Genomic DNA, 25,071 nt, shown 5'->3' with positions numbered 1-25,071 from the left:
TTCTCCCTCCTGGCCCGCATCCCCCTCATCCTGGGAGCCTGCGGCTGCGCAAGCACCAACGTCGGGGAGCAGGAGGGGCAGCTGCTCGGGGACGCGGATGTTGGTGCTCATTGTGGCCACCAGAGGTGGTGTTAGCCTCTGGGTCCGGAGGAGTCACTTACCCCGTCCCAGCACATAGAGCAGGGTGCAGGGGCGAGTGGAGAGAGCAGCAGCCCCTGGGGCAGGTGGCGCCAGCTGGGGGATCCAAGGGGACTTGACGAGACCGAGCTTTGACTTGGATTCTGTGGGGGACGTGTCCGCGGAAAGCGAGAGGGGCCGGTTGGACAGGGCACTCTGGGGACAGTTCCCCGTTTGTTCTGCGTGGAGACCCGACACCCAAGTCCGCCAGCTCCGTGGTCAATTGGTGACGGCTTGGGACCCTGTGTGAAGGGTCTGAGCTCGTGTCCTGGCCCAACAGGAACGAGCCCCCGCCAACGTACTCACCTCTGCCCCAGGGGTCTGAGCAGGGCTGCATCCCCCCCTTAACGGGTCTGTCATCCCAGGATCCCCTTGAGGTGTGGTGGCTGCGAGGACCCCCCCCCCCTCCCCCCGGAGGGGATGCCTTCGCTCGTGTCTGGGGAGCAGCTGTTGATGTTGCCCCGCCCACCCCCGCCCGCCGATGAGTGTGGGCGCCCGCAGTGCCGCCCCCCAGGCCTTCAACCAGGACCGTGGCCGTAGCCCCCAGGCTGTTGCCCCTGGCTCAGCTCCCCGGGAGGGGGTGCTCCTGGTGCGGGGGCTGGGGCGGTGGTCCTGGGCCAGCCAGCAGACCCCCCCGGCCCGTTCTGTCTGACGGATCAGGACCCATGGGCTGTGCCAGCAGTCTTGCCAGGCTCTCTGCACCTGTGAGTGTCACCTGCCCCCGGTGCCCAGAGCTGGAACCGCGTGCCCGGGGGCCAGACGTGCTTGGTGTTTCCCTCTTGCCCCCAGTCGCTGTACGTCTGCCTCCCGGCCCTGCTGGAGTGCCCCCCTTTCCAGACGGAGTGCCGGGAGAGCTGGTGCTCGGCGTCCCCGCTGCCGGAGGAGACGCGCCGGGTGGTGTCCGTCTACCAGGCCACCCTGGATCTCCTGCGACAGTTCCAGGTGCACCCCGAGATCGCCTCCCAGGTGCTGGCCTACCTCTTCTTCTTCTCCGGCACGCTGCTCTTCAACCAGCTCCTGGACAAGGGTGAGGCTGGGGGGTGGGGGCCCGCACAGGCCTTGCCTGGTCCTTGCTACCCCCCAGCCCCGTGGCTGGGAGCGGAGGGAGGGGCTCAGAGAAGTGACGTCCCTGACCCTGCTTGCTGCGCCCCAGACCCTCCTCGCTTCTGGTGCCAGCTCCTTCCGGCTGGGGGCCCTGCCCGGACTCGGGGAGATGAGAGTGGTGTGAACTTGTGGCCCTCGTGTGTCTCCCGTGTGGCTTTCCCGGGCTGGTCGGGGTCCACAGGCGGGCTCTAGGCCTGACGGGGCCTCGCCGTAGGGGTGCATTCCTCTCTGCTTTCGGGACTCGGCGGCTGTCACAACCCCTCTCTGCCCCCCCCCCCCCCCCCCCCCCCGCTTCACCCAAAGAGGGGCCCCAGAAACGGGCCAGTTGCCTTGGAAACCAACAGCAGGCGCCGAGGCCCGTTGTCAGAGGCTCGCAGGTGGAGAGGACAGGCCCTCCCTGGGAGACGGCGGCCAGCACGGCGTCCCCTTCCCGCCCCCTGCAGGCCCCTCTCTGAGTTGCTTCCACTGGCCCAGAGGTGTCCAGGCCTGTGCCCGCTTGCAGCAGCTCCTGGAGTGGATGAGGAGCACCGGCTGTGGGGAGGCCGGGGAACACTTCTTCCGGAAGCTTTCCTGCGCGCTCAACCTGCTGGCCACTCCCCGAGCCCAGCTCATCCAGGTAGGAGGAGCGCACGAGGTGTCACTGCTGGGGTCGCCAGCTCGCAGACCAGGCGTGGGCCATGGATGTGGCTTCGGGGCCTCTGAGACCCTGCAGTGTTGCTTGCGTTCCGCTTCTGGTCCCACCTGCAGGCAGGATGAGGCCCCCCCGAGGTCTGTGTCCCCAGTCCCCGACCCCACACGGCACGGGGGATCTGCACGGACCCCGAGATGGGGAGATCACCCTGTCCGGCGGGCCCGGGCTAACCACGCCAGTGCTCACAAGGGCAGACAAATGGGTCAGATTGAGCACAGGAGGTGGGCCCCGACCGCCCGGCTGGCTCTGAACATGGACCGCGGGGCGTCGTGGCCTCCGCGAGCTGGGAACAGCCCTCAGCTGCGGGCCAGGGCAGAAAGGGGAACTTCCGTCCTGTCGTCACAAGGAACTGAATTCGCACGACCCACACCAGCCTTGCTGAGTCCCGGGTGTGGGCCCGACACCGGCTCGGGGTCTGAGCCCCCAGAACCGCAGAGGATGCGCGCACGGTCATTTGTGGGAAGAATGACAGGAAGCGAGTACGGCACAGTGCCCTCCCTCGGGAGCTACCAGACGGTCGTCACCGATGCTCAATGAAACCAGTGTGTCCTTCCCTGCCTGCAGGACACCGAGCGTGCCGAGGGGTGACGCGAGTCTGGGGGGACGGTGGACCTTCCCGTCTGCTGTAAAACCGGAGCGCTTCCCTTCCACTCAAGGACACAGCACAGAAATCTGGGTGTCGTCACTGTCGCTCTTAGTAATGGTGGCCGCGGCTGCCTTGCCGAGCACCTCCGAGGTGTGACCCGCGGAGCGGGTCGTCTCATTTCAACCTCCCGTGACAGTTGCTTCCTGCTGGCTAAGCCCCGGTCCCACAGCCGGTGATGGTTCGGCAGAGACCGAACCTGCCAAGTGCTGGGAGCCACGGCTTGTTCCAGTGTCTTTTGAGTTACTTGATTTTGTTCTTTTAATTCTAAAAGCGCAGCAGGAATTCACTAGAGACAGTGCAGAAAACGGGACCTCTGCATACAGATTGCAACCTGAACCTATGCTTTTGGCCTCCTCCCCAAATACCACTCCGCAAAAGCAAAGCGTAAGCCCACAGGGACCGAGCAGGCCGGGGGAGGAGAAACACCGCAGGGGCCGGAAAGCGGAGGCCGGGGGGTGACTGCCCACGGAAGACGTGGAGCCTCGAGAACAGGGCCGGCGTGGACTGAAGGTCCGTGGAGCGTGCGGCTCTTGATCCTGGGGTTGTGAGTTCGAGCCTTTGGCATGCGTATAGTAAATACTTGAAATCTTGAAAAAAATCGAGAAAATTCCTTGCAGCGAAATTCCACACAGCAGCGTGAATGCCCAGGCCCAGGCCAACGTTAAATACGAGGCTGAGCCACAGTCAGGCCCCGAGGGGCACAGGTGGTGATTCCCGGGGTCTGGAACGCAAGAGCGGGCCGAGCGGGGCTGCAGCGGGGGACAGGCCTGCCCGGCAGGGGCCTCCTCGCGCGGCCACACACTCCCCTCTCTTGCCCTGCGCTGGGCACACAGGCTGTCGTGCTTCACGTCTGTGCGGTTTCTGTGTGCGCTTCGGATCTCAGCGGCCCCTTCCCGCACGGCCGGGCCGGCCCTCCCCCTGTGCTGGCCTGTGCTTCCTGCTGGAACATTTAAGACAGGGTGTCATCCTGACACCAGAAGGGTCATCCTGAAAAGGAGGGCTTCTGAGGGAGGACAGAGAACCTGCTGCGTGCGGGAGGCCCCGTGCTCTTTGTCAGAGGGGGCTGACCGGACAACGCTGGCGTCAGTGACACCCAGGCAGAGGCTGGAGGACGTGGCCATCTGTCCCACCACGAGCCAGCCTGGCAGACTGAGCACCCGCTCGCTTCCCGCACGAGAGCCGGATGTTGGAGGACGCAGATCCTGGGGCGACAGACTTCTCTGTAAAGGGCCAGGGGGTAGATAATGTAGCCTTTGTGGGGCACGTATAGTTGCCGTCCAGAATTCTTCTTCGTTGTGTTAAGCCCTTTAAAAATGTGAACACCACTCTGAGCGTGCAAAACTTTTCCGGGAGAAAAAACTTAAAAATGTATATTCTCCTAAAGATAAGAGAACCAAAAGGATTTTTGGAAATTCGAACCCTGAGAGTAAAGACAAAGGGTCCAGTGGCAAGACTGGAAGACGGTCCGGAAATCTCCCAGACAGTAGACAGATGGTATGAAGGACAGGGGAGCGTGCTGGGTCCCTGCTGGTGGCTTCTGGGCCTGATGGCTGGCACCCTCCTGACACCAGGCCCAGACAAGGAACAGCCCTGGGAAGGAAGTCTGGATTCTAGGACCTGGGAGAACCAGAAGGAACGGAGCCGGTGTGGGGGGATGGGGCTCCCAGTCGCGGCCCTACGTCCCCCCCCCCCCAAAGTAGCCTTAGGGAACGGTTGTTCCTCTGCCGGAGGCACTTGCCCCCCACGGCCCAGGCCTCGTGACCTTGGCAGTAAAGTGAAGCTAGAGGGAAGCCGAGGAGAGGAGGCCAGACGGGAGGGGAAAGAGCGGGGACCTGGCAGCCAGGGAGTCCGAGATGGCCGCGCCCACCCCCAGACCTACCTGCCCCGAGGTGCTGGCAAGCGTGGCCGATGGCTGAGCAGTTCCGTGGCTGCACTTGCACAGAGAAGCCCAGGGCTGCCGTGTGGAGACCGTGGGCCAGAGGAGCCCGTGAAATTCCCACAACAAGAAAGACTGGACGCGTCCTGAAGACTAGCCCCCAGCGTGGTTTCCGACTTTCAAGAGCAACGCCAGAAGCCGGGGATACCCGCCGTGGAGGGCCACAGCGTGGGCCGGCCCGCCGACTGCGGGGTCAGCAGTGGTCCTCGGGAAACCTTCGTCAGGAATGGGGATTAGCTCAGAATTGGAGAGAAGTTTCCAGAAAACAAGGGAGGAGGGGCATCCCTGGCCAATGGAGAGCAGGGTCGCGGGTGACCGTGCCCGTTTTCTTTTGTGGAGCACGAGTCCACCCTTCTCCTCCCCTCCCCCTTTTGGGCTGCTCGTCCCCCTCCAGGAGGCCTCCCCGTCCTGGAAGGCTTTGCCTTCACGCGCGCGCGTCTTCAGCTCTAGGGGTCGCATCTCTTCATGCTGTGAGGCAGGAATCCCCAAATCCCCGGGCTCTTTTCCTGGCGTCTCAGCCCCACGCGGTGCCGTGGGGGGAGGCACGTTCAGGGGACCCAGCCCTCGGGGTGGTGCCTGCTGGCCGCTCCCCAGAACGGCCGTCCCACCTGGCGCTCCCCCGGCCACCCACCCCTGGCCCTTCGGGGGCCACGGCCCGGGGTGTGCCGGTGGGGAGCTCGGGCCCTGTACCCTGGCCCCCAGAGCACCCAGGAAGAAGATCCTCCCTGGCGGGGGTGGGGGGGTGCGCGTGGGGCCTCTGACCACACACTCCTTGTCACCCAGATGAGCTGGGCCAGCCTGAGGGCTGCGTTCCCCGCCCTGAGCCCAGCCCAGCTGCACCGGCTGCTGACACAATACCAGCTGGCCTCCGCCATGGGCCCCATGAGTGCCTGGGAGCCCGATGCCCGGGACAGCCCCGAGGCCTTCAAGTCAGGTGAGCCTGATCAGAGGCGGGAACAAGGGGCCGTGGGGGTCGGGGTGGGAGCAGGGGAGAGCCTCCTGGGGGGACTTCCAGAAGAGCTTACAGAGCCTGTCTCCTCCACGCTGGTGCCCTGGAGGCTATCACAGATGGAGGTCAGGGAGCCCACAGCCCGGTTCCGACTTTGGGGTCAGGTCCAAGGTCCCACCCAACATGGGGACTGATGGCAGGGCCTCGCTTGGTGCACACAGCCCACCAGGAGGAGAACAGGGTCTCGGCATTGAGTGCCAAGATGGTGGGCGGGCCCCGCACCCATGTCTGTTCACACGCAGCGTACGTGTACGTGCGTGTAACGTTTCTCACGAACAGATGCGCGTCTCGTCGTTAGCATGATGCACGTAACGACAATTAACAGAAGATAGAAGATACGGCTAGAAACGGGGCCTCGGGCTCGGTTCTCCCGTGCCCCGTCGCCCAGGGCATGGCCGGTGGGAGGGACCGCTTGGAGCAGGACTCTGGGCCCCGCTGGCCCCTCGCGCCCCTCCTCACTACCGGGGCCTGTCCCCGGGTGGGCTCTCTGCTCAGAGCTGGTGCAGGTGTTGGCCTTCCCGCCGTCTGAGCATGCCCTGTTCTGGGACTCAGGGTCCTGGGGACTGTGCGGGATGCAGTCACCACGGGCCTTGGGAGCACCACAAGGACAGGGTCGGGGGTACAGAGGCAGGGGGAGTTGGGGGCGGGGCAGTGGGGGTGAGGCAGCTCGGGCCTCTTCCTGGGTGCTCACTGGGACGCAGAAAGGCCCAGAGTGTGGTTTGGGCGGGGTGCCTTCGCCAGAGTCCCACGCTCCTGTGTCCCTGGTACCTGCAGTGTCAGGAGGGGGGGGTGGCTGATGGGCCCGGGGAGGGGCCGGGCGTTTCTTCTTGGCCAGCGCGGTCACACCGTCCTCCCCACCGTCGGCAGAGGACGTCCTGGAGTCCTATGAGAACCCCCCGCCCATCGTTTTGCCGAGCGAGGGCTTCCAGGTGAATCTGGAAGCGGACTGCCCGGACGCCGGCATCTACCAGCAGCTTCTGTACCTGCGCCACTTCCTGTGGAGCCTGCGGAGCAAACCCAGCCCTGGCGCCGGGCCTTCCCAGCCGGGGTGCCTTGAGGTACCCGGGCTGCTCTGGCTTTGACCACGGGGCTGGTGAGGGCAGCCAGCACAGGGCCTGGCTGCTGCCTCTGTGGCGCCTGGGGGTCCCCAGAGGCGGGGGTGGCCCCTGGGGTCTCCCACTGTGGCGGGCCGCTGGGCACCTGAGGCCTTCGTCCCTGTCCCCCCACCCCCAGGGCCCGCAGCACACCCCCGAAGGGCCCCCGGGGGGCCACAGCTGCCCGCTGGGTTCCAGGGGAGCTCGTGAAGCCGGCCAGGTGCGCCCTCCTCCTCCTCCTGCCGGGGCTCCCCGCGCACAGGGCCCTCCAGGAAGGCAGAGCCGCGGGGGCCCCCAGGCTGGCGTCCTGCACGTGGACTCCTCGTGCCTGCTCACGCCTCCCGGCACCCCGCTCGGCCTCGAGCCCGCTGTCCCCGACTGGCCAGAGCCCGGCGGCACCTGTGGGAAAGCGCTCCCGGAAGGGAGGCCGAGCGGGCAGAGTGGCCCCCGAGGTGCAGCTGGGGAAGGTAAGACCTGTCCCCAGGCTCCCAACAGCCCCCAGTCCCCCCCCCTTCCCCCCTCCCCGGCACCTGGGCGGGGCCCCTTTGGGTCACTGTAACCATGCGGCCCTAGGGGCACGTTGGGCCTGGGCTTCTGGTACCTGCCCATGAACGCCCGTAGCCCGTGCTGGGCAGGCTCCAGGGGCCACGTGAGACGGGCGCAGGGTGGTTCAGGCCTCCGTCGAAGGGCACAGGGTGCACGCACAGCCGCCTGTGGGACGAAGTCCCTCCCCCCAGGGTGGAGGAAGGGACGGCTCAGGTGGTGTGCACCAGGTAGGAGGCTGGGGGGAGGGCCATGAAGTGCAAGGCAGAGCAGCCCCCCGCAGTGCCACCCCCGGCAGTGCTCCTGCAGACTCTGGGTGTGCCCCAAGGCCAGGGGTCACCTGGGCAGATCCGGGCCTGAGGCAGGGCACCTGCTTGCTGGTGAGGGGACTGCAGCCACACGCTCTGCCTGAAGGCCTGATCTGACCTGGGGGGAGAGAAGGCACAGGACCCTGGGTGGGGGGCCGCAGAGCTGACAAGTCCCAGCTCCGGCAGGGGCGGGGTCAGACGGGGGGGGGGGGGGAAGGAGGCGGAGTCACCGCTTAACGGGTAGAGGGAGGGGAAGGGAGCCCTGGGGGGACCTGGAGCAGAGTCCACCGCTCAGCCTCTGGAAACAGCCAGGCTCCGGGAGGGGCTGCCGTCCCGGGCCATCACGAGGGGGGAGGACGCACACCCCTTCCAGGCATGTGGGGGTGTGGCCCACAGGCGGGGCCGGGATCCATCACCCCCCGGTGGTTGGAGGGGACTTGCTCCCCTTGTGCCCAGATGGGCATCTTGTCGGAGCCGCGGGAGCATTTCCCTGTGGAGGAACGGCGGAGCCCGCTGGGTGGGGACAGGGCAGGACAGTACCGTGGCGACGGTGGCACGAGCCGCCCTCCCCTTCCACCCGTGGCGTCTCTTCTCACCTGCCCAGGAGACGGCGTGGCTCCGGCGGACGAGCCCCCGCCAGCCCTCTCCAGCCGCAGCTCCAGCGCCGAGGACTTCTGCTACGTGTTCGCGGTAGAGCTGGAGCGGGGTCCCTCGGGCCTGGGGATGGGCCTGATCGACGGGATGGTGAGCGGCCCCCTGGGCTCCTCCTGCTCAGGACCGCCCCACGCAGGCCCACGGCTCGCGCGGTCACTGGGAGACCACGGGTGGGCAGGGCAGGAACGGCCGCGGGCTCGGGACCGGGCTCGGTGGGGCAGCTCGGTGGCGCTTGAGAGAAGGGCCCGTGCGGCAGCCGCTTCCCAGGCCGGCCGTGTCCCCTCTGTCCTCAGGGTACCGGGTCTGGGTGGGGGGTGGGTGCTGTCCGGTGTTGCCCGTGCGGAAACGCCGGAGCCCAGGAGAACGACCCTCCCCCCCCCCCCCACCGGGGCCCGCCCAGCCCTGAGCTGCTACTTGGCCCACAGCACACGCCGCTGGGCGCCCCCGGGCTCTACATCCAGACGCTGCTCCCGGGCAGCCCCGCGGCAGCGGACGGCCGGCTGGCCCTGGGGGACCGCATCCTCGAGGTGAACGGCAGCAGCCTGATGGGCGTCGGCTACCTGAGGTACGCCCGCCCTCGGGCCCGGACCGGACCGCCCAGCCGTTAGGGGAGCCCGGGCCCCTTAGCCCCGGCCCCCATCTTAGACGAGAGAGCGCGCGGGCTCGGCGCCCAGCCCACTCTTCGACCTCTGACAACATGGCAGCCCCAGCGGGGCCCCTCGGGGCCGCGGGGGGGGAGGGGTCCCCAACCCAGGCACCCCGGGAGCCCCACGCACCCCGCGGCTGGACCCGTGGTGGGTCGGCCACACCACGCGTCTCCCCTGGCCGGCTTTCAGGGCTGTGGACCTGATCCGACACGGAGGAAAGAAGATGCGCTTTCTGGTTGCCAAATCTGACGTGGAGACGGCCAAGAAGATCCGCTTCCGCACCCCACCTCCCTAGGGCGGGCTGGAGGGACAGCTGTGGCGGCCGTGCCGTGTGGTCGCGTCCCCTGCCGTGGATAATGTACATCTTAGTGTATATTTTATTTATATGACAGACGATACGAAGTTGTGACGTTTGTTACAGAGCTTTTATGTTTGAAAATTTTAACGGAAAAGTATAGATTCAATAAACTATCTTTCGTACTCTGAGAGGCTGGTGCTGCGTGCAGCCAGGGGGGGTGCCATGCTGGGGTCCCCAGGGCCTCCCCCCTCCCCGCCAGCCTGGGAGAGACCCTGGGAGGACACGGGATCGCGGTTTTAAGGGAGTCTGCCCCCCACCCTGCCCAGAAACGAGCAGAGGGGAGGGGGCAGTGGGCACGCCAGTGTGGGGCCCTCCTGGTAATCACAGGCTCGACACCCGTCCAGGAAATGGTCTAGAACCTCCCTGAGAAGGTTATAGTGAGGGCCTTTACCCACCCTGAGTACCCGGATCTCCTCCCCGCAACTCACGACCCCTCCCAGTTTCTCCTTGGATTGTGGAAGCTGAGGCTCGACCCTAGTACCAAGCTCTTAATCTGCTGTGGGGCTGGTGTCCACTTGGTCACCGTCCCTTCCCGACAGGAAACTCACCTCCTTGGCTACCAGGCGGCCGAGCGCGTGCGGGGGCGAGACCGGGTTCACGTCGCGGTAATAGCGTGGCTCCGACATGTCCACGCCGGGCGTCTTTAGCAGGGTCCTGCGGCCAGTGTACCCATGGCTCCCGTGTCGTCCTCACAAGTCAAGGCTGGGCTCTGGGCCCGGGTCCTCATCTTTGACAGGAACAGACACCTGGGGGAGAAGGGGTTTCCGGCGGGTCAGTGGCAGACCCGCCCCTCACGTGGACAGGGGTCTTCTGAAGGGTGCACGGCCACCCGAGTGGTGGCCTAGGTCTGGCGCGGCTCCCTGCTGCCCTCTGGTGGGCGCAGAAGACGGGCGCGCTTGCGTCTGCCCTGGGCCCTTTCAACGTGAGGCTCCTAGATTCCCCCTGGTTGGAAGCACCACCCTCTACTGAGTGCCCCAGACGCCGGGTAAGACGTACTTGCACGAGTTTCATCTTAGGGGCACCCGGGTGGCTCCATCGTTTCTGTGTCCAACTCGGTTTCGGCTCAGGTGGTGATCCCAGGGTCAGGGGATCGGGCCCCGCATTGGACTCTGTGCTACACATGGAGCCTGCCTAAAATTCTGCCTTTCTACCCCGCTTGCGTGCTCTCTCTCTAGACAAAAAACATTTGAAACGTATGATTGAACCCAAGAGATCAATTTTGAGAGCCCCGAATTGCAACAAGGGCACCAGTTCAGAGAGGCCAGCCGCAGCCTACGGCCGGCCGGATTACAGGTCTCGGTTCCTCACTGCTCTGCGCAGAGGAGGTGACGGAGCGTGGAGCCACGTGGCCGTGGGTCCACATACCTCAAGGCCCCCAGGGGCCGGTGCCCGGGGAGAGGCGACGAAAGCAGAGCTCACGGCAGGCTGAGCTCCCGGGCCCGTTACACACAATAGCTCACGGACTGCTCCCAGCCACACCGCTGTGGGACGATCAACACGTTTTCCAGACGAGGAAACGTGTGCAGGAAGACGGATTTTCTCTGTCTCTAGCCGTTACCCCAATAACGCTCTGGGGGAACAAATGACAGAGCTCCGTGTCTCCAAACAACGGCACCGACTCTCAGCTCAGCCGGAGGTACTTCCCCACTCCAGGTGGGGTCCAGGTCTGCCCCACGCTTCTCCCGCCCTTAGACCGACAGATCAGCCAGGAACGTTCTCCTTGCAAAGCAAAAGCCAAGAGGCCGAGCCCAGCTCCCAAGCACATTTCAACCCCCATCACTCCTGCCCACAGTCTGTCCGCCAAAGCGGGTGGGACCCAAGCCCACAATCAGCGGGCCACCCGCGACCCACCCCCCACTCCCAATCAGGCCACAGCAAGGGTGTGGGTATGGACCCCAAACCCAGGGGAACGAGAAATCGAGGCCACCGAGTCAGCGTGCCCCTCCAGGGCCAGCCGGGATCGGTACTCGGGTAGTTTGTGTCCAGACGCTTAGGCACCGCAACAGTTCACCCGGCCGAGAACACGCGAAAGCAATGTCTGGGTTGCCCGAGCTCTGTGTGCAGCAGGGAACCCATCTCCTCCAAGTCTGCACTCACCAACTAGTTAGTACGCAGATTTGGGACCCCCACTGTGTGCGGACGAGCTGCGCGCTGACGATGGCACCGCAGGCACCTTGCAAAAATAATACTTTTCTCTAAAACATATATTCTCAACCCTGGCCTTCCGGCCTGGAGCTCGAGGCCCACGTGGGGTCGGCGCGGGACAGGGAGAGGTCCGCGGACCCAGGCCTGGAGCTCGCGGCTCACGGCGGGGTCGGTGAGAGGTGCGGGGAGCAGCAAAGCCGGGTCTGCCCCATCCCGGGAGGACCAGGGTGTCCCTTGGCGCGCCCCGCCCCGATACCCGGCGCTCTGCTCCGAGGGCGCATCACCCGTCGCCTGCCGGAAGTCATCCTGAGGCCGACTGTCGGAGCAGAAGCGGGCACCCCTTGCCCGGCCAGTCCCGGGTCCGGGACCCCCCCCCGGCGTTCACCCACCTCCGCGGCTGCCGTTTCTACAGGTGCCGGAGCCACCAACCGGCAGGGTCCGGGCCTGGGGGCGTGGTGAAGGCGGAGCCGGAGCCGGGTCCGGGCCTGGGGGCGTGGCCGGAGTCGGGGGCGGGGCTGGCCCGGAGACTCGCGCAGCAGCAGCACCACCTGGTGGCCCGGGGGCTCCCTCGCACCGGGTGGAGCTGGGGAGCAGCCTAGGGAGCTGGTGTGAGAGGTGGGAAGCTGACCTCAGTGGCGTGGGGGCAGGAGGCGCCGAGGCTGGGGGCAGTTTCTCGCCCCACCACACCCAGCGTGTCTCCCCCACTTGCTCTAAGGCTCCGAGCAGCAGGCGGGCGTCAGGGTCCCCGGGAACCACGGCCGGAGCCCCCTCTTAACGGCAGGAGGCTGTAGGCCTGAAGTCGCAGCACCTGCAGCCCACCTGGCAGGGGCCCCAGGGCCCATCTAGCAGGAGGCGGACGAGAAAGGACGCGGAGCCGAGGCCCTTCCGGGGGCAGCTGCACTTCTGGGTCACCCTGCTTCCTCCCTGCCGGTATTCGGGCGGTTCTTTCTGGGACCTCCGGGACGCCGTGGGGACGGAGCAGGCAGGAACGGCCTCCGGTGTCTGGTGTAGCTGCACGAGGGTCCCCAGGGCCAGGTCTCGCAGACCAGCAGTGCACCCCCACTTCTGGCCCTGCCCCCCTGGGTGGAGGAAAGCGCACAGCCCCTGCCTTGTGCACACAGATACTTGCGGAAAGAGGTTTATTTTTGCTGTACCTTTTCTTGCCCGAAACCAGGAACAGCCCGAAACAGACCAAGCAGATGCCATCCAGCCCCAAATCATACCTGTGTTACCACACGGCCCACCAGGGTCGGAGAGACACACAAAGAGCCACCGGCTGAGGACGTGACGGTCCTGGCAAGCACTGAGGGACCCAGACCCACCCGGGCCTCCTCACGTCCCCTCTGATCACGGAGGCCGAGGCCCGGCCCTCACACCGGGCTCTTCGTCACCGTCCTTTCACCCCGGCAGGAGGCCCGTCTCCTTCTCCACCAGGCGGCTGACGGTGCGCAGGGCCAGGGGCAGGGCTGTGTTGGCGTCGCGGTGGTAGCGGGGCTCGGACACCTCCGTGCTGGGCGTGAGCACGAACTGGGCCACGCTGGGCATCTTCAGCAGGGTCAGCAGCTCAGCGGCCCGCGTGCGCACGGCTCCCGCGTCCTCCTCGCAGCTCGTGGAGCTCGGGGCTGGGGTCCTCATCTTCGACAGGAACAGAGAGACCCTGAGGATGAAGGGACCCGGGTCGGCTGCAGACGTGCCCCGCACGTGGAACGGGGCCCCCAGCTCGTGGGGCTCGAGCTGGAGAAGCGAGGCGGCCACGCCAGCAGCCTTCCCCCCGCAGAGCGGACATCGGGGACCGGGCAGGCATCCGGGGCCCATTCCCTTACCCACGGGAAGCCTGCGGGTTTCCCTGTCCGGCCGCGACCGTACCTGGGAATCAGGTCTTGGCTCCGGGAGGCCAGCTTGGTCAGCGTGGTCATGAGCACGGTGACGACCTGCGGGGGACACCTGGGGAGGGCGGCCGACGGGCGGGACTGGGTGACCTCGAACAGCACGGCCTCCAGGGCCTCGAAGAACCTGTTGATCTGCTCCACGGTGCACCGCCGGTCCCACGACACGGACAGGTACTCGCCGATGGCCCACACCTGGGTAGGGACAGACCTCAGCCCCCTGCGGGCCGCCCGCCTCGGGAGCAGGGGTGCTGGCAGGGAGGCCGGCCTTACCACGGAGGCGAGCATGGCCCCTCGGCCCTGGATCCCGCTCACGCTCCCCACGAACTCCAGCAGCTCCTTCGCCAGCTCCACCACCAGGGACGGGTGCAGCGCGCACAGGGCCAGGAACCGTGAGCTCAGCACCCTGCCCGGGGAGGACCCAGGTGGGCCGTGGCCGCCCCCAGGCCCCGGGCCGCGGCCCCTCAACCAGAACCACAGCCAGGGGACAAAACGGAAGGCTCTGAGCACCAGGTCGGGGTGCAGATAGTTCCGGCCCCTAAAGGAACCCGCGGCCCCTCCACCCCCGGGGAGGGGGCCGGGGCCGGCGAGCGGCCTGGGCACAGGCCCGTGTGCATCGGGCTCTCCGAATGGAGAACGGGCAGCCCAGAGGGCTCCATGGAGAGGGACCTGGGCCAGCACGGAGATCACAGACCTGGGGGGAGGGACGGACACAGGGACAGACACAGGGACGGAGCGCTGGCCCGGTAGCTGGGCCTGGGGGTGACGCTAGGTGGCAGCTGGAAGGAGGTCAGCCACGGGGGGAGCGGGGACCCGGAGCTGGGACCTGAGAGGGGACACTGAAGCCGTGGGGTGCGGGGTGCGGGCCCACCTGTGCACGTGGGCCTCGTACTGCGGCACCTGAAAGAGGGAGTCGCTTCTCTCCAGGAGCAGCAGCGCCAGCTGTTTGGTCAGGGCCCCGTCGGCAAACTGGGGGTCAGGAGGGAGAGACCGACTCAGTCCCGGTCCCGGTGACATCACCTCACGCCACGCTCTGCTCCGGTCCCAGCCGTGTGCGCCAGTCCCGGGCAGGTCCCAGGGCCCCCGTTCTGGGGAGGAGGACGGGCCCCACCGCGGCTCCCACCCTTCCCCGTGACTCTGGCTGAGGCAGGCTCTGCAGAAGTCCATTGCGAGGATGCCATCCCTGCGCGCGTGTGCAGCCCGTCCTCCCTCCGGGCTGCCCCGGGGCCGCGGGTGTGTGAGGCTCACCTGGGTCACCGCTGAGAAAAAGGCCTCAAGCAAGGTGGGCACGGCCTGGGCGCACTGGACCACACGGGCGCAGCTGGCCAGGGGCTGCAGCAGCCGGTGGAGTGGCCCCAACCTGGAGGACACAGCGCGGCCCATTGAGCCTCCGCCCACACGCTCCCCAGAGCCCCCACACACGCCCTCAACACATGAACGGTGGGCCGGGGCCTGAGGGAAGAGACGGCGGTCAGAGCGCCACGGCCCGGGCCACGTTCTGTGACACCGGCCTCCTCGGAGCAGGGCACGTGTCACCACGAGCGTCTTCTACCGCAGCTCTGCCCCCGTCACCAGGATGGAACACAGGGAGGGCTGGAGTGGGGCCAAGCTGCAAGGGATCTGCAGTCAGGACGCCCTGTTCTGGTCCCCAGGCTCCTCCTCCTGGGGCATGCTATGCCTCAGTTTCTCCATCTGTGCAATGGAATCTCCACGGCACGTACCTCGCAGGGTCACGAAGACTGACCCAGGGAGCCGGCAGGGAGCTGAGCACGAGGCCCACGTCCAGGGAGCACCCATGATGTGGCCACTGCAGGGTGGCGGGGCAGGGGGGGTCAGCCGTGCCTGCCTCTTCGCGTCAGGAGGCACAAGGCCCAGGGGCAGAATCAGGGTCCCACCATCCCTGGAGCAGGCTCTGGCCACACACAGCAGGTCCCAAGGCCTCGGTGCCGCACCCCAGAGTCCCCCCACCTCTCCGTGGTCCCGCTGGCCGTGGCACGCAACAGGTACTGGAGAAGACCCTGGAACTGGGGGTCCCGGGAGGCCTCCAGGCAGCTGGGGATCTTGAGGGAGGGGTCCCACAGCGGCCTCTCGGATGTGGCTGGTGACAACCTGTGAACAAGCAGGTGCCTGAGGCCGGGCTTAGCTCGTGGAAAGACAGAACAGACGTCTCCGGGATATCACCGCACCCGAGCCAGCGGGCCTCAGGGTCACGGGAGCAGGCCGGGGGCACGGTGTCTGCAGGGTGAGGCTCCACCTGCGAGAAACGGGCTGGGGGCTCCAGGGCCCGGGGATGGCGCCGACGAGAGGCAAAGAGCCAGAGGGAGGCGCTGTCATCGGGGCAGAGCAGCGGGGGCGGGGAGGGGCCGAGGCACGCCCCCGGGGCTCACCTGAGCTGAAGGTCCAAGGCCGCAGTCAGACAGGGCAGGTCCAGCAGCGCATGAAGCACCTCCACGGCTGTGTCCGCGTCCACCAGCGACGGCAGCAGAGCCACAAACTCGGCCGTGAGCGGCGGGCTGTTCCAGGCCAGGAGCTGCAGGGACAAGCGAGGTGGCTCGATGGGAACGGGAGGGCCCGTGTGGGGTGCACAGCCCAGCAGCAGAGCCGTCGTCTGGGAGCCCACGGGCCGCCGCAGAGGGAGGGCGCCTGGGTCCCGGGTTGCCCATCGGCAGCGGTGAGGGTCTCTCCTGTGACCCTGGAGCCTGAGACACTCCGGCCTGTTTGCCCTCTGTCCCTGCTCTGATTTTGCGTTCGCTTTCTCCCGACAATCAACGTCATCTCTTTCCACCTGCCGTGTTCTTTTTTTTTCCCCCTCTAATGAAAGGACGGTGTCTCTAGCCGAATTTGCAAAGGCCACGCAGTGACCACAACTGGTCACAAAAGACATTGGAAGTCAACAGCACCAAAGGGCTGGGCACAGCAGGCAAGGCTCCCGGATGAAGGGCTGACTGGATGTGACCATCTGGACAAACCCGTGAGAATAAACCGCCGTCAGGCCCCCTGTTCCTCTGAAGGGGGTCAGCACAGGGCTCTCTCTCCGCCCCCGGTGTAGGTGCTGTTTCCGTGTGACGCACGGACCCCCAGGCCGCCCCACGGTTCACCCTCCGCCCTGTACCCCGCCCCCGGCCCCCAACCCCCGGCTCTGGCGAGGACAACAACACATGCCTTGAAGAGGTTGGGGAAGCTCCGTTTGAGAATGTCCAGGTTCCTGCCAAACAGGGGAAGGTTGTCTCTGCAGAAGCACGTGAGCTCGAAGGCCAGCATGGGGCTGTGGAAGAACTCGGAGGGGATCCTGGTGAGCAGGTGCCGGAGGATGGCTTCCGAGTCCACCGCGGCCGCCTCCCCTGAAAGGCACCAGCAAGGTCAGGGCCGGGGCCCCGGCAGGTGCGTCCCCATCTCTGCTGCTGGCTGGGGTCCCTCGGGGTCACGGGCCAAGCCTCCGAGGCCACACGTGTCTCCAGGACACCAGGGGCTCTGGGGTGTCCACCCCGCATGAGAAAAACCGGCTGAACTACGTTCAGCTCTTCCCGAGAGTTTCTGGTTACAGACCGATCCTTCTGAGGGACGTGATGGGGAACATTCTTTGGAAGGTACTGGGTTCCACGGCCCCTTCCACGAAACTCCGGTGAACCCTCACGGCCAGGAGTTCGGAGGTCAGCGTAAAGTCGCTACCTTTTCATTCGCTACATCGACCCGCCGAAAAACGACACAGTCCCTCAGAGAGCGAGAAGAGACAGGCTGTCCCAGGCCGGGAACCGGAAGGTTCTCCGGGCAGCCCCCGGGAGCCCAGGCTCAAGGCGGAGGCTCACCGTGGTTCAGGAAGAACTGCGCGATGGGCAGCAGCGTCCGCACCCGGGCCGGGTCCCCGCAGAGGCGCGCGTGCAGGGCCTTCAGGCAGGACAGGGTGCGGTACAGGAAGGAGGGGTCCTGCCTGCAGAGCACGTCTAGCACCAGCACGGCCTCCACCAGGCACTGCGGGGACGCGGGGACACGGGGTGGGCTCGGGTGGAGCCGGGGAGCCCCGCATGCCCCGCCCGCCCCGCACTTACAGCTTTCTGCAGGTCCGAGTCCCCCTTCCTCAGGGCTCCTGCAGAAGGAAGACGGCCCCCTGGTCTCTGTCAGCGTCACAACAGTGAACGAGGGGTGCACTGTTCTGGAAGCTCGAGGAGAGGGCAGGGAGCCATCCGGGAGCAGAGAGCGGCCCCCGGGGCAGACGAGACATTGGGGCAGACGAGACATTGGGGCAGACGAGACATTGGGGCAGACGAGACATTGGGGCAGACGAGACATTGGGGCAGACGAGACATTGGGACAGACGAGACATTGGGGCAGACGAGACATTGGGACAGACGAGACATTGGGACAGACGCCCGGGAGGGCCGGGGACAGCTTCTGTCCACTGCCCGGCTCCCCGGGGTCTACGTCTGGAACACAAAGCCCCCCGGGAAAAAGAGGCTGCCCCACGTGCCCCACGAGCAGCCTGGGACGCGGCCCCAGGACTCACGGCGGGTGCTCTGCTCCGCCAGGCGCTGACAGTACTCGAAGGCTTTCTCCCGCAGCCGCTCCCGCGGGGGCAGCAGGCGGCCGGCGGTGGAGCCGGCCGACAGCACGGACAGCGTGGAGCCCTCCAGCTCCGACCTGTCGTCTGGAAAAGACAACGAGGCACTCGAAGGGCGCCCAGGCCAGCCCGTCCGGGGGCGTGAAAGTCACCGGAGCCGGTCTCGCCCTGAGCAGACGCTCCCGTGGAGCGGAGGTGTCCCCGCCCACAAGTCCAGCCGGCCTACACCGCCGGTCAGACCGCAGAGGAGAAGGGGCTCGGGGGAGCTCTCCGGACACCCTGATGACGCCCGCCCTCCGTGATCACTCTGGATCCCGCCCCAGACCGGGCAGGGCCTCTCGGTGCCGCTGAGGCTCGGCCGGGGCTGCCGGCGCCGCCTGGAGCCTCCCCCAGGCCCCCCTTCCCGTGGCTCCCCCACCACGTCCCACCTGCGTCCGGGGCGCTGGGGCCCTCGGGGTCGCTGTGCAGCAGCCAGGCCCGCAGCATGGAGAAGGCCTGCACGTTCAGCCACTGGTCCTCTGTGAAGTGCTGGCCCGTGGACAGCACCGTGAAGAAATCCGTGGCCACCGCCCCATCCACCTCGGTGACAGGGCCAGGCTGCGGGAGGCAAGGAAGGATGGGCAGCGCTGTGGGGACCCGGGCTGGGGAGGGCGGAGACCACGCGGGAGCGGGAGGGAGCCCCGCCTTCACACCGGGTGTGGCCGTCCACGCTCGAGAAGCAGGGGCGGCCCCCGGAGATGCATAAACGCTAGCGCCCGAGTGGACGCGGCCCTGGCAGGTAAGCGATGCTCGCCAGCGCGTTTGGCACATGACGTCTCGGGCTGGGGGGCCGTGACCCTACGAAACCCAAAACTCCCTCACCCAAGTGGAGACACAGAGGGATCATTCTGGAACCAAGGCGGGTGGAAAGACGGGAGGAGCTGAAGGGACCCTGTGGGTGAGGCCGGCCAACGTGGCCAGGGGCCGCCCAGGGACAGGAACGGTGGGAGTCCCCAGGCTCACCTGCCGGGCTCTGGGTGTGGAGAAGAAGCCTCCGGAAGTGTGCGCCACCCCTTGCTGGACGCTGGCGTAGCGGAGCCAGTCCACCAGCCGCTTGCTGAGCTGGTTGGTCTGGTCTATGGGTCAGGGGAGGCGGGGGAGCGGGGATAACAGGTGGGAAATACGTAAATCCCCAGATGCGGGCTGCAAGGGCACTCGTAGGTCTTTCTAGAAAACAAGCAGCTGCTCCCGACAGGGTGCTGTGCCCCAGGCCGCCCCGGACCACCTCCCTCTGCGCCGCCCGCACGGGCCTCTCCGGGAGGACGAATACCTTCATGGAGGGTGTGCGGGGCGAGGTGGGTGATCTTGGACACGACTGGGAGCAGGTGCCTGGGACTGGGCCCCTCGGGCTGCCGGCTCTCGAGGATCCTGAAGACACGCTGGCCCACGCTCCTGACCTCCCCCTTCAGGTCACCCTTCAAACAGAACACAGGTGGACAGGAAAGCAGTGACTTATGTCGGCGTGAGAGCGACAAGTCATTTTGGTCTGAAAACTTCTGGAAAAGGACCGTCCGGTTCTGAAGGCTGCTGCTCTACTAGCATCGTTCTTTCGGTGACGTCACCTTTTACCCGTGTCTAGGACTGGGGCCTGGAATGGCCTTCACAGAGCCCTGCTGCTTCCCCAGAGACGAGAGGAGACAGGAGGAGATGGGGGTAGATAGGAGTGGGGGCGGGGAGGCAAGAGAAAGCGGTAGGTGGCGGGGTGGGGAGGCAGCGGTGGGGGGAAGCAGGAGGTGGGGTAGGAGGCAGGGGGAGCAGGGGGGTGGGGAGGCAGGAGGGGGAGGCAGGGGGAGGCGATGGGGAAAGGCAGGGGGAGGCGGTAGGTGGGTGGGTGGGGAGGCAGGAGGGGGAGGCAGGAGGAGGCGGTAGGTGGGTGGGGAGGCAGGAGGAGTGGGGGGAGGCAGGGGGATGAGGAGAGGTAGGTGTTTCTGTCGCTTCTACAAGCACACAGGTGTCGGAGGACTAGTACACGGGCGACAGCCGGAAACGTGGCCGAATGGAGGGGGAGGCCAAGCCGAGCTCGCCTGTGCCGCAGGTTGGTGCCCGCACAGGGGCCGTGCGCCGGCACCCCAGGGTGACCTAGGGCAGGGAGGCCCACTGAAGCAGGGACGGCCACGTTACCTGGGCCAAGAGCACAGAGGCCACCAGACTCAACTGCCGGGCGCTCTGAATGTGGTCACAGGACAGGCTCAGGTCGTCGCGGGGCGACATCTCTCTCAGGATGGAAGCGCACAGGAGCTGGAGCTGCTCGGGGCACTTGGGCGAGCACAGGGTGGCCTGCAGCAGGTGCACGCAGGTGTCCTCCAGCCTGGGGTGGGAGGGGGGCAAGGCCGTGTGAGCAGGGGCCATGTCCCAACAGGAGCCCCCCTGGGGCCACCGCCCCGGACCGTCCGGCAGGCAGAGAGAACGTTCTGGATCCGAGGGCCTTCAGCACTGGCTCAAGTGGACGTTAAGACTCAAGCGCCAAACGCCTACGTTTGCGCCAAGCTGCCCCGCGCTGGCGGGTATCCGCCTGCGGCCTCTCGTGTCGGGTGCCTGGCCCGGGGCCCGCCGCACCCCAGAGACCATCACACTCACTTCCTCTTGTATTTTGTGGCTGACACGATGAGGAAGAGCCTCTGCAGGGCGTCCACGGCGTCGGGCCCCAGCTCGTCCTTCTGCAGCAGGTTAACGACCCGGGAACAGAACTTCTTCAGCTCCTCGTCCCGGATGTCCCTGAGCAGAGAGCGAGGTCAGCCACCTGGTGTGCTGCCCTGAGCCATGGACAGAGCAGCTCTCGCCCATCGAGGAAAGGAAACGCCCATCGAGCAGGGTAGGCCGGGTGTGGGTAGGAGAGCGATTCTACCAAACCGTGGCACCTCTGCCTCTCGTGGGGACCCGGCCTGGTTCCTCCCTCCCTCCCTGGGGCCCAGCCATCACCGGGTCTCCTCCCCCCTCCCCTGGCGGGCAGGGCCGTGGGGAGACCACCACTCCCGACAGCAAGCCCCGATAGAGACCACACGCATTCGGATTTGGTTGTCCCAGGAGCGGAAGAACTAAAACCAATTGGTTTTAGGAGTCCGTATTAAGGGAGTTTTAGTTTGAAGTAAGTTGCTTTTCAAAAGATCCGCTCAACGAGCCTTGACCTTCTGGGACAAGAGCAGAATCTCATGTAGTAAAGGACAAGTGTAGTGACATGTAAGGTATGACTACTACATACAGCTTCTTATTCCAGGGTTTAATCTGCCTGGTTAAAAATAATATCTGTTGAGCGTTGACAACTGGTAAGACATTGAACAAAGTCTCAAAACGGAAAGCCGGTTTTAAGTTCTGTTTCAGTCCAGAAGCTAAGAGAAGATAACATGCCAAGGAGACGCGGTCCTAGGGACCTCTGGGGTGGCTGGGTGGGGGAGGGTCTCGGAGAAGGCCCCCATCTTTCCCCGAGCCATGACTAAAGGCCACCGAATCCCCGCTGGACCCATGAGATGCTCGAACTTGGGAGAGTCTGGAAATTTGAACCACTACAGATGGGGCATCTCCAGACTCGGGCTGATGAGAAGGTTAAGCAGACATCGGGAGCTGGGGTCCTGGGGTCCTGGGGTCCTGGGGCTGCATCTCATCTTTCCTGTTCTTACTTGGAGGCTGGCGGATAAATCTCAATGAATCTGCCACCACTTCAGGTCTTACCACGTAACCGGCGCTGTGGGGGGAGGGCACAGAAAGACAAGAGGCCGGGCCAGGTCGTTTCTAACCGGGTTAATGGGACCGAAGCTACCAGACCGTCTCAAAATAACATGGGAGGCTCCTCCTCCCAAATGAATCCTTTCCAGCATGTTCCCCATGTTGCAGGATGCTTTCTAAAACCCAGTCTGCTCCAACCCCTCAGTGGCTCCCCAGGGCCATCAGAGCCAAGCTCCTACCGACCCTAACAATGAGTAGAGGGTCCCTGGCCTTCCTTAGTTGGTCTAAGAATCCCACAGTTCTGTTTCCCCTGCTCTTGCCCCCGCTCCGGCATTGGACCTTCTGCCTGAAATACCCCTGACTTTATCCCTTGCTGGTTATCTCCTCATGGAGAGCCTCCAGTTGGCTGGAGCTTCTGGAACCGCCCCCTGACTTGCTGCACTCTGCACACCCGTTCTCAGAGCCCCTGTCCTTCACTCAGTCTTCAGCTCACAAGCGATGCTCCTGGCCGCTTTTTCCACCCTTGCTTTCCAGCTCTGAAGAATTCAGAAACAAAAACTCACTCCAAATCCTAACTCCCGGACATCGGCAACTTAAAGTGCTCCCCCAAATCACAGGCTTCATTAGAGCCAAACAGAGTGAAAACCAGTGACACCTGATAGGGACTAGCTTTCCTCAAACGCTCAGACAGAGGAATTGCATCACACGTGTATTTCACTTTTGGATATCAAACCGCACTCTACCTTCAGACCACCCACACTCACCCGTCCAAGTCAGCGCGAGAGAAATATTTACATGGTGAGGGCTAGTCATCCTGCCTTTCATTCCACGAAATTTATGACCAGGAGCAGAGGGGAGTTGGGAGAAGTAAACCCACTGAAGTTCTGAGTGCGTGTCTGCTCTTAGTGTCGTCTGGCAAGAACGTGGGCGTGGCCATGTTGCATCTTGAGGGAGAGGCTAGTATTTAAAGATACCTATTTTCACTTCTTACAACCCCTAAATTCAAGTGAGCAAGAACCGTAACATTGGAACTTGAATATCGGAGTATCTGCCCAACAGTGATGGAGACACAGACGGGGCCACAAATCGATGAGGCACTTTCCCAGCAGGGTCATTTTGGCCACATATTTTTGCCCCGTTCACAGCCTTTAGAACTTAATATACATTCAAGATCTCACTTCACTAAATTACAGCGGCTTCAGCGATCCTAATCCTTCCCACCAATCGGTCCAGCGCCAGATCGAGTTTGGGTTTTTTTTTTAAAAAGTTGACCACGGGCGTTTTTTTGGATACAAGTAGCTTCAAGTCTTACACCATCTGATGACGGTGGCGTTTTAGCCCTGGCCCCCTTTCTGCTTTGTCTCATGACCGGTTAGTTGGTGGGCAAAGGGCTACCGATGAGTTAGTGGCGATCCAGGGCCAGCTGGGGGCCAGAAGCAGGTGGGTAATTTCTCCACTTATCTAATCCCTCCGCAGGAAGGCGTCTTTCTAAATCGCAAAATCCTCCCTTGGCTCCCCCACCCCTCGGATGGTATCAAACTCCTGAGCCTGGCGCTGTGCTCGCTGCTGTGGCTCAGTCCCACCAGGCTCTCCAGCCTCTGGGTGGCTCTGTGCTCCTGACCCCAAAGCATGTGGGAGCTTCTGGCTGTCCCACTTCCTGCTGGGCGTGGGGCGGGGGTGGCTCTCACCCACAAGCCTTCGCCAGTCCGCGGGGCCCCATTCCGGGCCCCCAACCCCAGACTTGGACGGCGTGGCCTCCCCGTCCCCCTGGTCGCTAGAGCGGGTCCAGGAGGGCTGCTTGGAGTCGCCACGCACGGGTCGCCTGAGACAACCTCCCCCCCCCCGCCCCCGCCAAGAGCCCCCAGGGAAAGGTCGGGGCACCTGGCCTGGTGGAGCAGACTCTCGGCCCCCGCCGTGAACATGTCGCCGCCGCCGCCAACACCGGCGACTCCGGGAGTCCCGCCCGCAGCCCGGCCCGCGGCCCGCCACTTCCGGGTCGCGTCACGTGTCGCGTCACGTGGGCGGGGCGGACAGGCCGCCGACCAATGGACTTTGGTGGAGCAAGTCCGAGGGGGCGGGGCCGTCAGCGCTCGCGCCACGGGCCCAGGTGGGTTCGTGGTTGCCTCAGTGGGCTGCGGACCCCGGAACCTTGAGACCTGGGGCCCCGAGACCTCGGAACCTCGCCCCTCCCCCGCGACCCCGCAACCCCCAGCACCCCGTGACTTCAGCACCTCAAGGCCCCAGGTCCTCCCCGATGGATTCCGGGTGCCCGGTGCCCTTAGGGGGCGGCCTGCCTCCGGCCGCAGCGCCATTGTCCCACTTGTAGGTGGTTACCTGACCACAGACGACACCGCCTTCTGCGGGTCCGCTGCTCACTAGGACCTGAAACGTGAAACAAACTGCGGCGTGTGGCAGTTTGCAGGGAACAGCCGAACGCCTCAGCAGTGTTTTCTTCTGAGGCTCCCCTCTGTGTGGCACCGATCTAGGCTCTCGTGGTGCTTTAGAAAGTCTTGCTCGATGCCCACCACAACCCCGGGCTGCGGGCAGCAGGCCTAGAGAGGAGTAGTTCTAGTTCTGGGGGAGGTGTGGCCACAGTATTCCCACCTGCAGACTGTGTGGAGGCGCAGGGCGATGCCCCCGGGCGGTGACCATGGTGGGTGGGGAATGCTGGGCTGGGCAGGCAGGGTGCTGGCGGAAAGGGTTTCCAGAGGGACTGGAGCCCAACGTGATCCCAGAGGCCCTCGGGCCTAGGGGTGGGGAGGGGCAGGCCTACTTCCTGGGGCTTGCTGCACCCGAGGGGGGACTGATGTCGGGCAGCAGGATAGAGAGTGGATGGGGTGGCCCAGGAGACAGGGAGGTCGCCCCAGTGAGGCAAAGGCCACCAGGATGGCAAGTAGGCCTTACCCCCCCCCCCCCAGCTTACAGTCAGCAGGTGGTCAATGATCGACTATGCAAATGCACAGCTGCCTAGCAGTGGTAAGTGCTATGGAGGGAAGAAAAAGCTGAGTGAAAGCAGGGCGCTGTGGGAAGTCGGGTGTCTGGGCAGCGTGGTGGGGCAGGGGGGCCTCTGAGGGATGAGCAGGAAGGACACACCTGATGCCGGAGAGGGGGCGGAGGGAGGACCAGCCAGGCACTCACCTGCCAGAATCCCGGACGTGGCGGTCTGAGATGCCGCGCCGGCACCCAGGAGGTGCTGAGGGTGGCCGGTGCCGGGGACCTGGAGATGGGGCCGCAGAGGTAGAGGAAGGGAGCTGGCGAAAGGAGTCTGTCCTGGGCGGTCTTTACGGGAGGCCTGCTCCATGCCCAGCACCGCAGGTCAATGATCTCCTCGAACCGGGGGACAGCTCGAGTGGTTTCATTACCACCATTTGAAGGATGGGTGGACTGAAACTGGGGAAGGTGCCCAAGGTCACACACCTGTCAGTGGAGAGGCGCTCGGAACCAGCGGGGGGGGGGGGGGGGTCCCCGGGGCAGCCACACTGTGCGCTGCCTGCAGAGGAAGGGCCAGAGAAGTAGCGTCTGGGAGAAGGCGGGGCCGTGGAGGTCAAGTCCTGAGAGCCGCTGAGCCTGCGCGCGGGGCAGGCACGGACTCGGCCCAGCTGGCACAGGTCGGGGCCAG

The 25,071-nt window shown here is 65.2% G+C and overlaps 2 protein-coding genes and 1 long non-coding RNA gene across 5 annotated transcripts in view; 1 reads left to right on the top strand and 2 right to left on the bottom strand.

The window, feature by feature from the left end:
- The window catches only part of RADIL (Rap associating with DIL domain), a 60,678-nt gene extending 51,383 nt beyond the window's left edge, over positions 1-9,295 (top strand). Inside the window, exons 7-14 of the mRNA XM_043559583.1 lie at positions 967-1,204; positions 1,725-1,897; positions 5,338-5,488; positions 6,431-6,621; positions 6,797-7,124; positions 8,113-8,252; positions 8,588-8,727; positions 8,999-9,295. Coding sequence (XP_043415518.1) covers positions 967-1,204; positions 1,725-1,897; positions 5,338-5,488; positions 6,431-6,621; positions 6,797-7,124; positions 8,113-8,252; positions 8,588-8,727; positions 8,999-9,104 — 1,467 coding nt within the window. The 3' untranslated portion in view covers positions 9,105-9,295. The remainder of the gene's footprint in view (positions 1-966; positions 1,205-1,724; positions 1,898-5,337; positions 5,489-6,430; positions 6,622-6,796; positions 7,125-8,112; positions 8,253-8,587; positions 8,728-8,998) is intronic.
- On the bottom strand, positions 1,625-4,775 carry LOC122471238. 2 transcript variants are annotated; one of them, XR_006294154.1, is made up of 2 exons: positions 4,498-4,775; positions 1,625-3,923 (listed from the first exon to the last, which is right to left on the bottom strand). It is a non-coding gene; the product is annotated as an uncharacterized LOC122471238 (long non-coding RNA). The 2 variants fall into 2 exon arrangements; XR_006294155.1 differs by having other exon boundaries at positions 2,852-4,235.
- AP5Z1 (adaptor related protein complex 5 subunit zeta 1) lies at positions 9,049-23,464 on the bottom strand. Of its 2 annotated transcripts, XR_006294152.1 has the most exons (19): positions 23,334-23,464; positions 20,370-20,507; positions 19,914-20,100; positions 19,063-19,207; positions 18,756-18,868; positions 18,182-18,350; positions 17,700-17,840; positions 17,245-17,282; positions 17,005-17,167; positions 16,361-16,539; positions 15,586-15,728; positions 15,167-15,307; positions 14,447-14,558; positions 14,070-14,167; positions 13,472-13,604; positions 13,179-13,393; positions 12,937-12,969; positions 9,716-9,883; positions 9,049-9,153 (listed from the first exon to the last, which is right to left on the bottom strand). XR_006294152.1 is itself a non-coding variant. In XM_043559585.1 (17 exons), the coding sequence occupies exons 1-17, from the start codon at positions 23,372-23,374 to the stop codon at positions 12,711-12,713; spliced, it is 2,415 nt and encodes an 804-aa protein (XP_043415520.1). In that variant the 5' UTR covers positions 23,375-23,464; the 3' UTR covers positions 12,435-12,710. The 2 variants fall into 2 exon arrangements, 1 of the variants encoding a protein (XP_043415520.1); XM_043559585.1 differs by lacking the exons at positions 9,049-9,153; positions 9,716-9,883 and having other exon boundaries at positions 12,435-12,969.
- Between the last annotated feature and the right edge of the window lie 1,607 nt (positions 23,465-25,071).

The sequence above is a fragment of the Prionailurus bengalensis genome, chromosome E3 (genome assembly GCF_016509475.1).
Source record: "Prionailurus bengalensis isolate Pbe53 chromosome E3, Fcat_Pben_1.1_paternal_pri, whole genome shotgun sequence".
Taxonomy (NCBI): Eukaryota; Metazoa; Chordata; class Mammalia; order Carnivora; family Felidae; genus Prionailurus; species Prionailurus bengalensis.
Note: the sequence above shows the minus strand (reverse complement) of the source record. Positions and strands in the feature narration are given on the sequence as shown.

Bases quoted from the DNA above. Each gene is read 5' to 3' on its own strand.
- AP5Z1 (XM_043559585.1), bottom strand. From the start codon at position 23,374: ATGTTCACGGCGGGGGCCGAGAGTCTGCTCCACCAGGCCAG. The intron at 16,540-17,004 runs GTGAGCCTCCGC...GGTGCCTTTCAG, and splicing joins GCAGTTCTTCCTGAACCACG to GGGAGGCGGCCGCGGTGGAC. The intron at 14,168-14,446 runs GTGAGCCTCACA...CCTGACCCCCAG, and splicing joins TTTTCTCAGCGGTGACCCAG to TTTGCCGACGGGGCCCTGAC.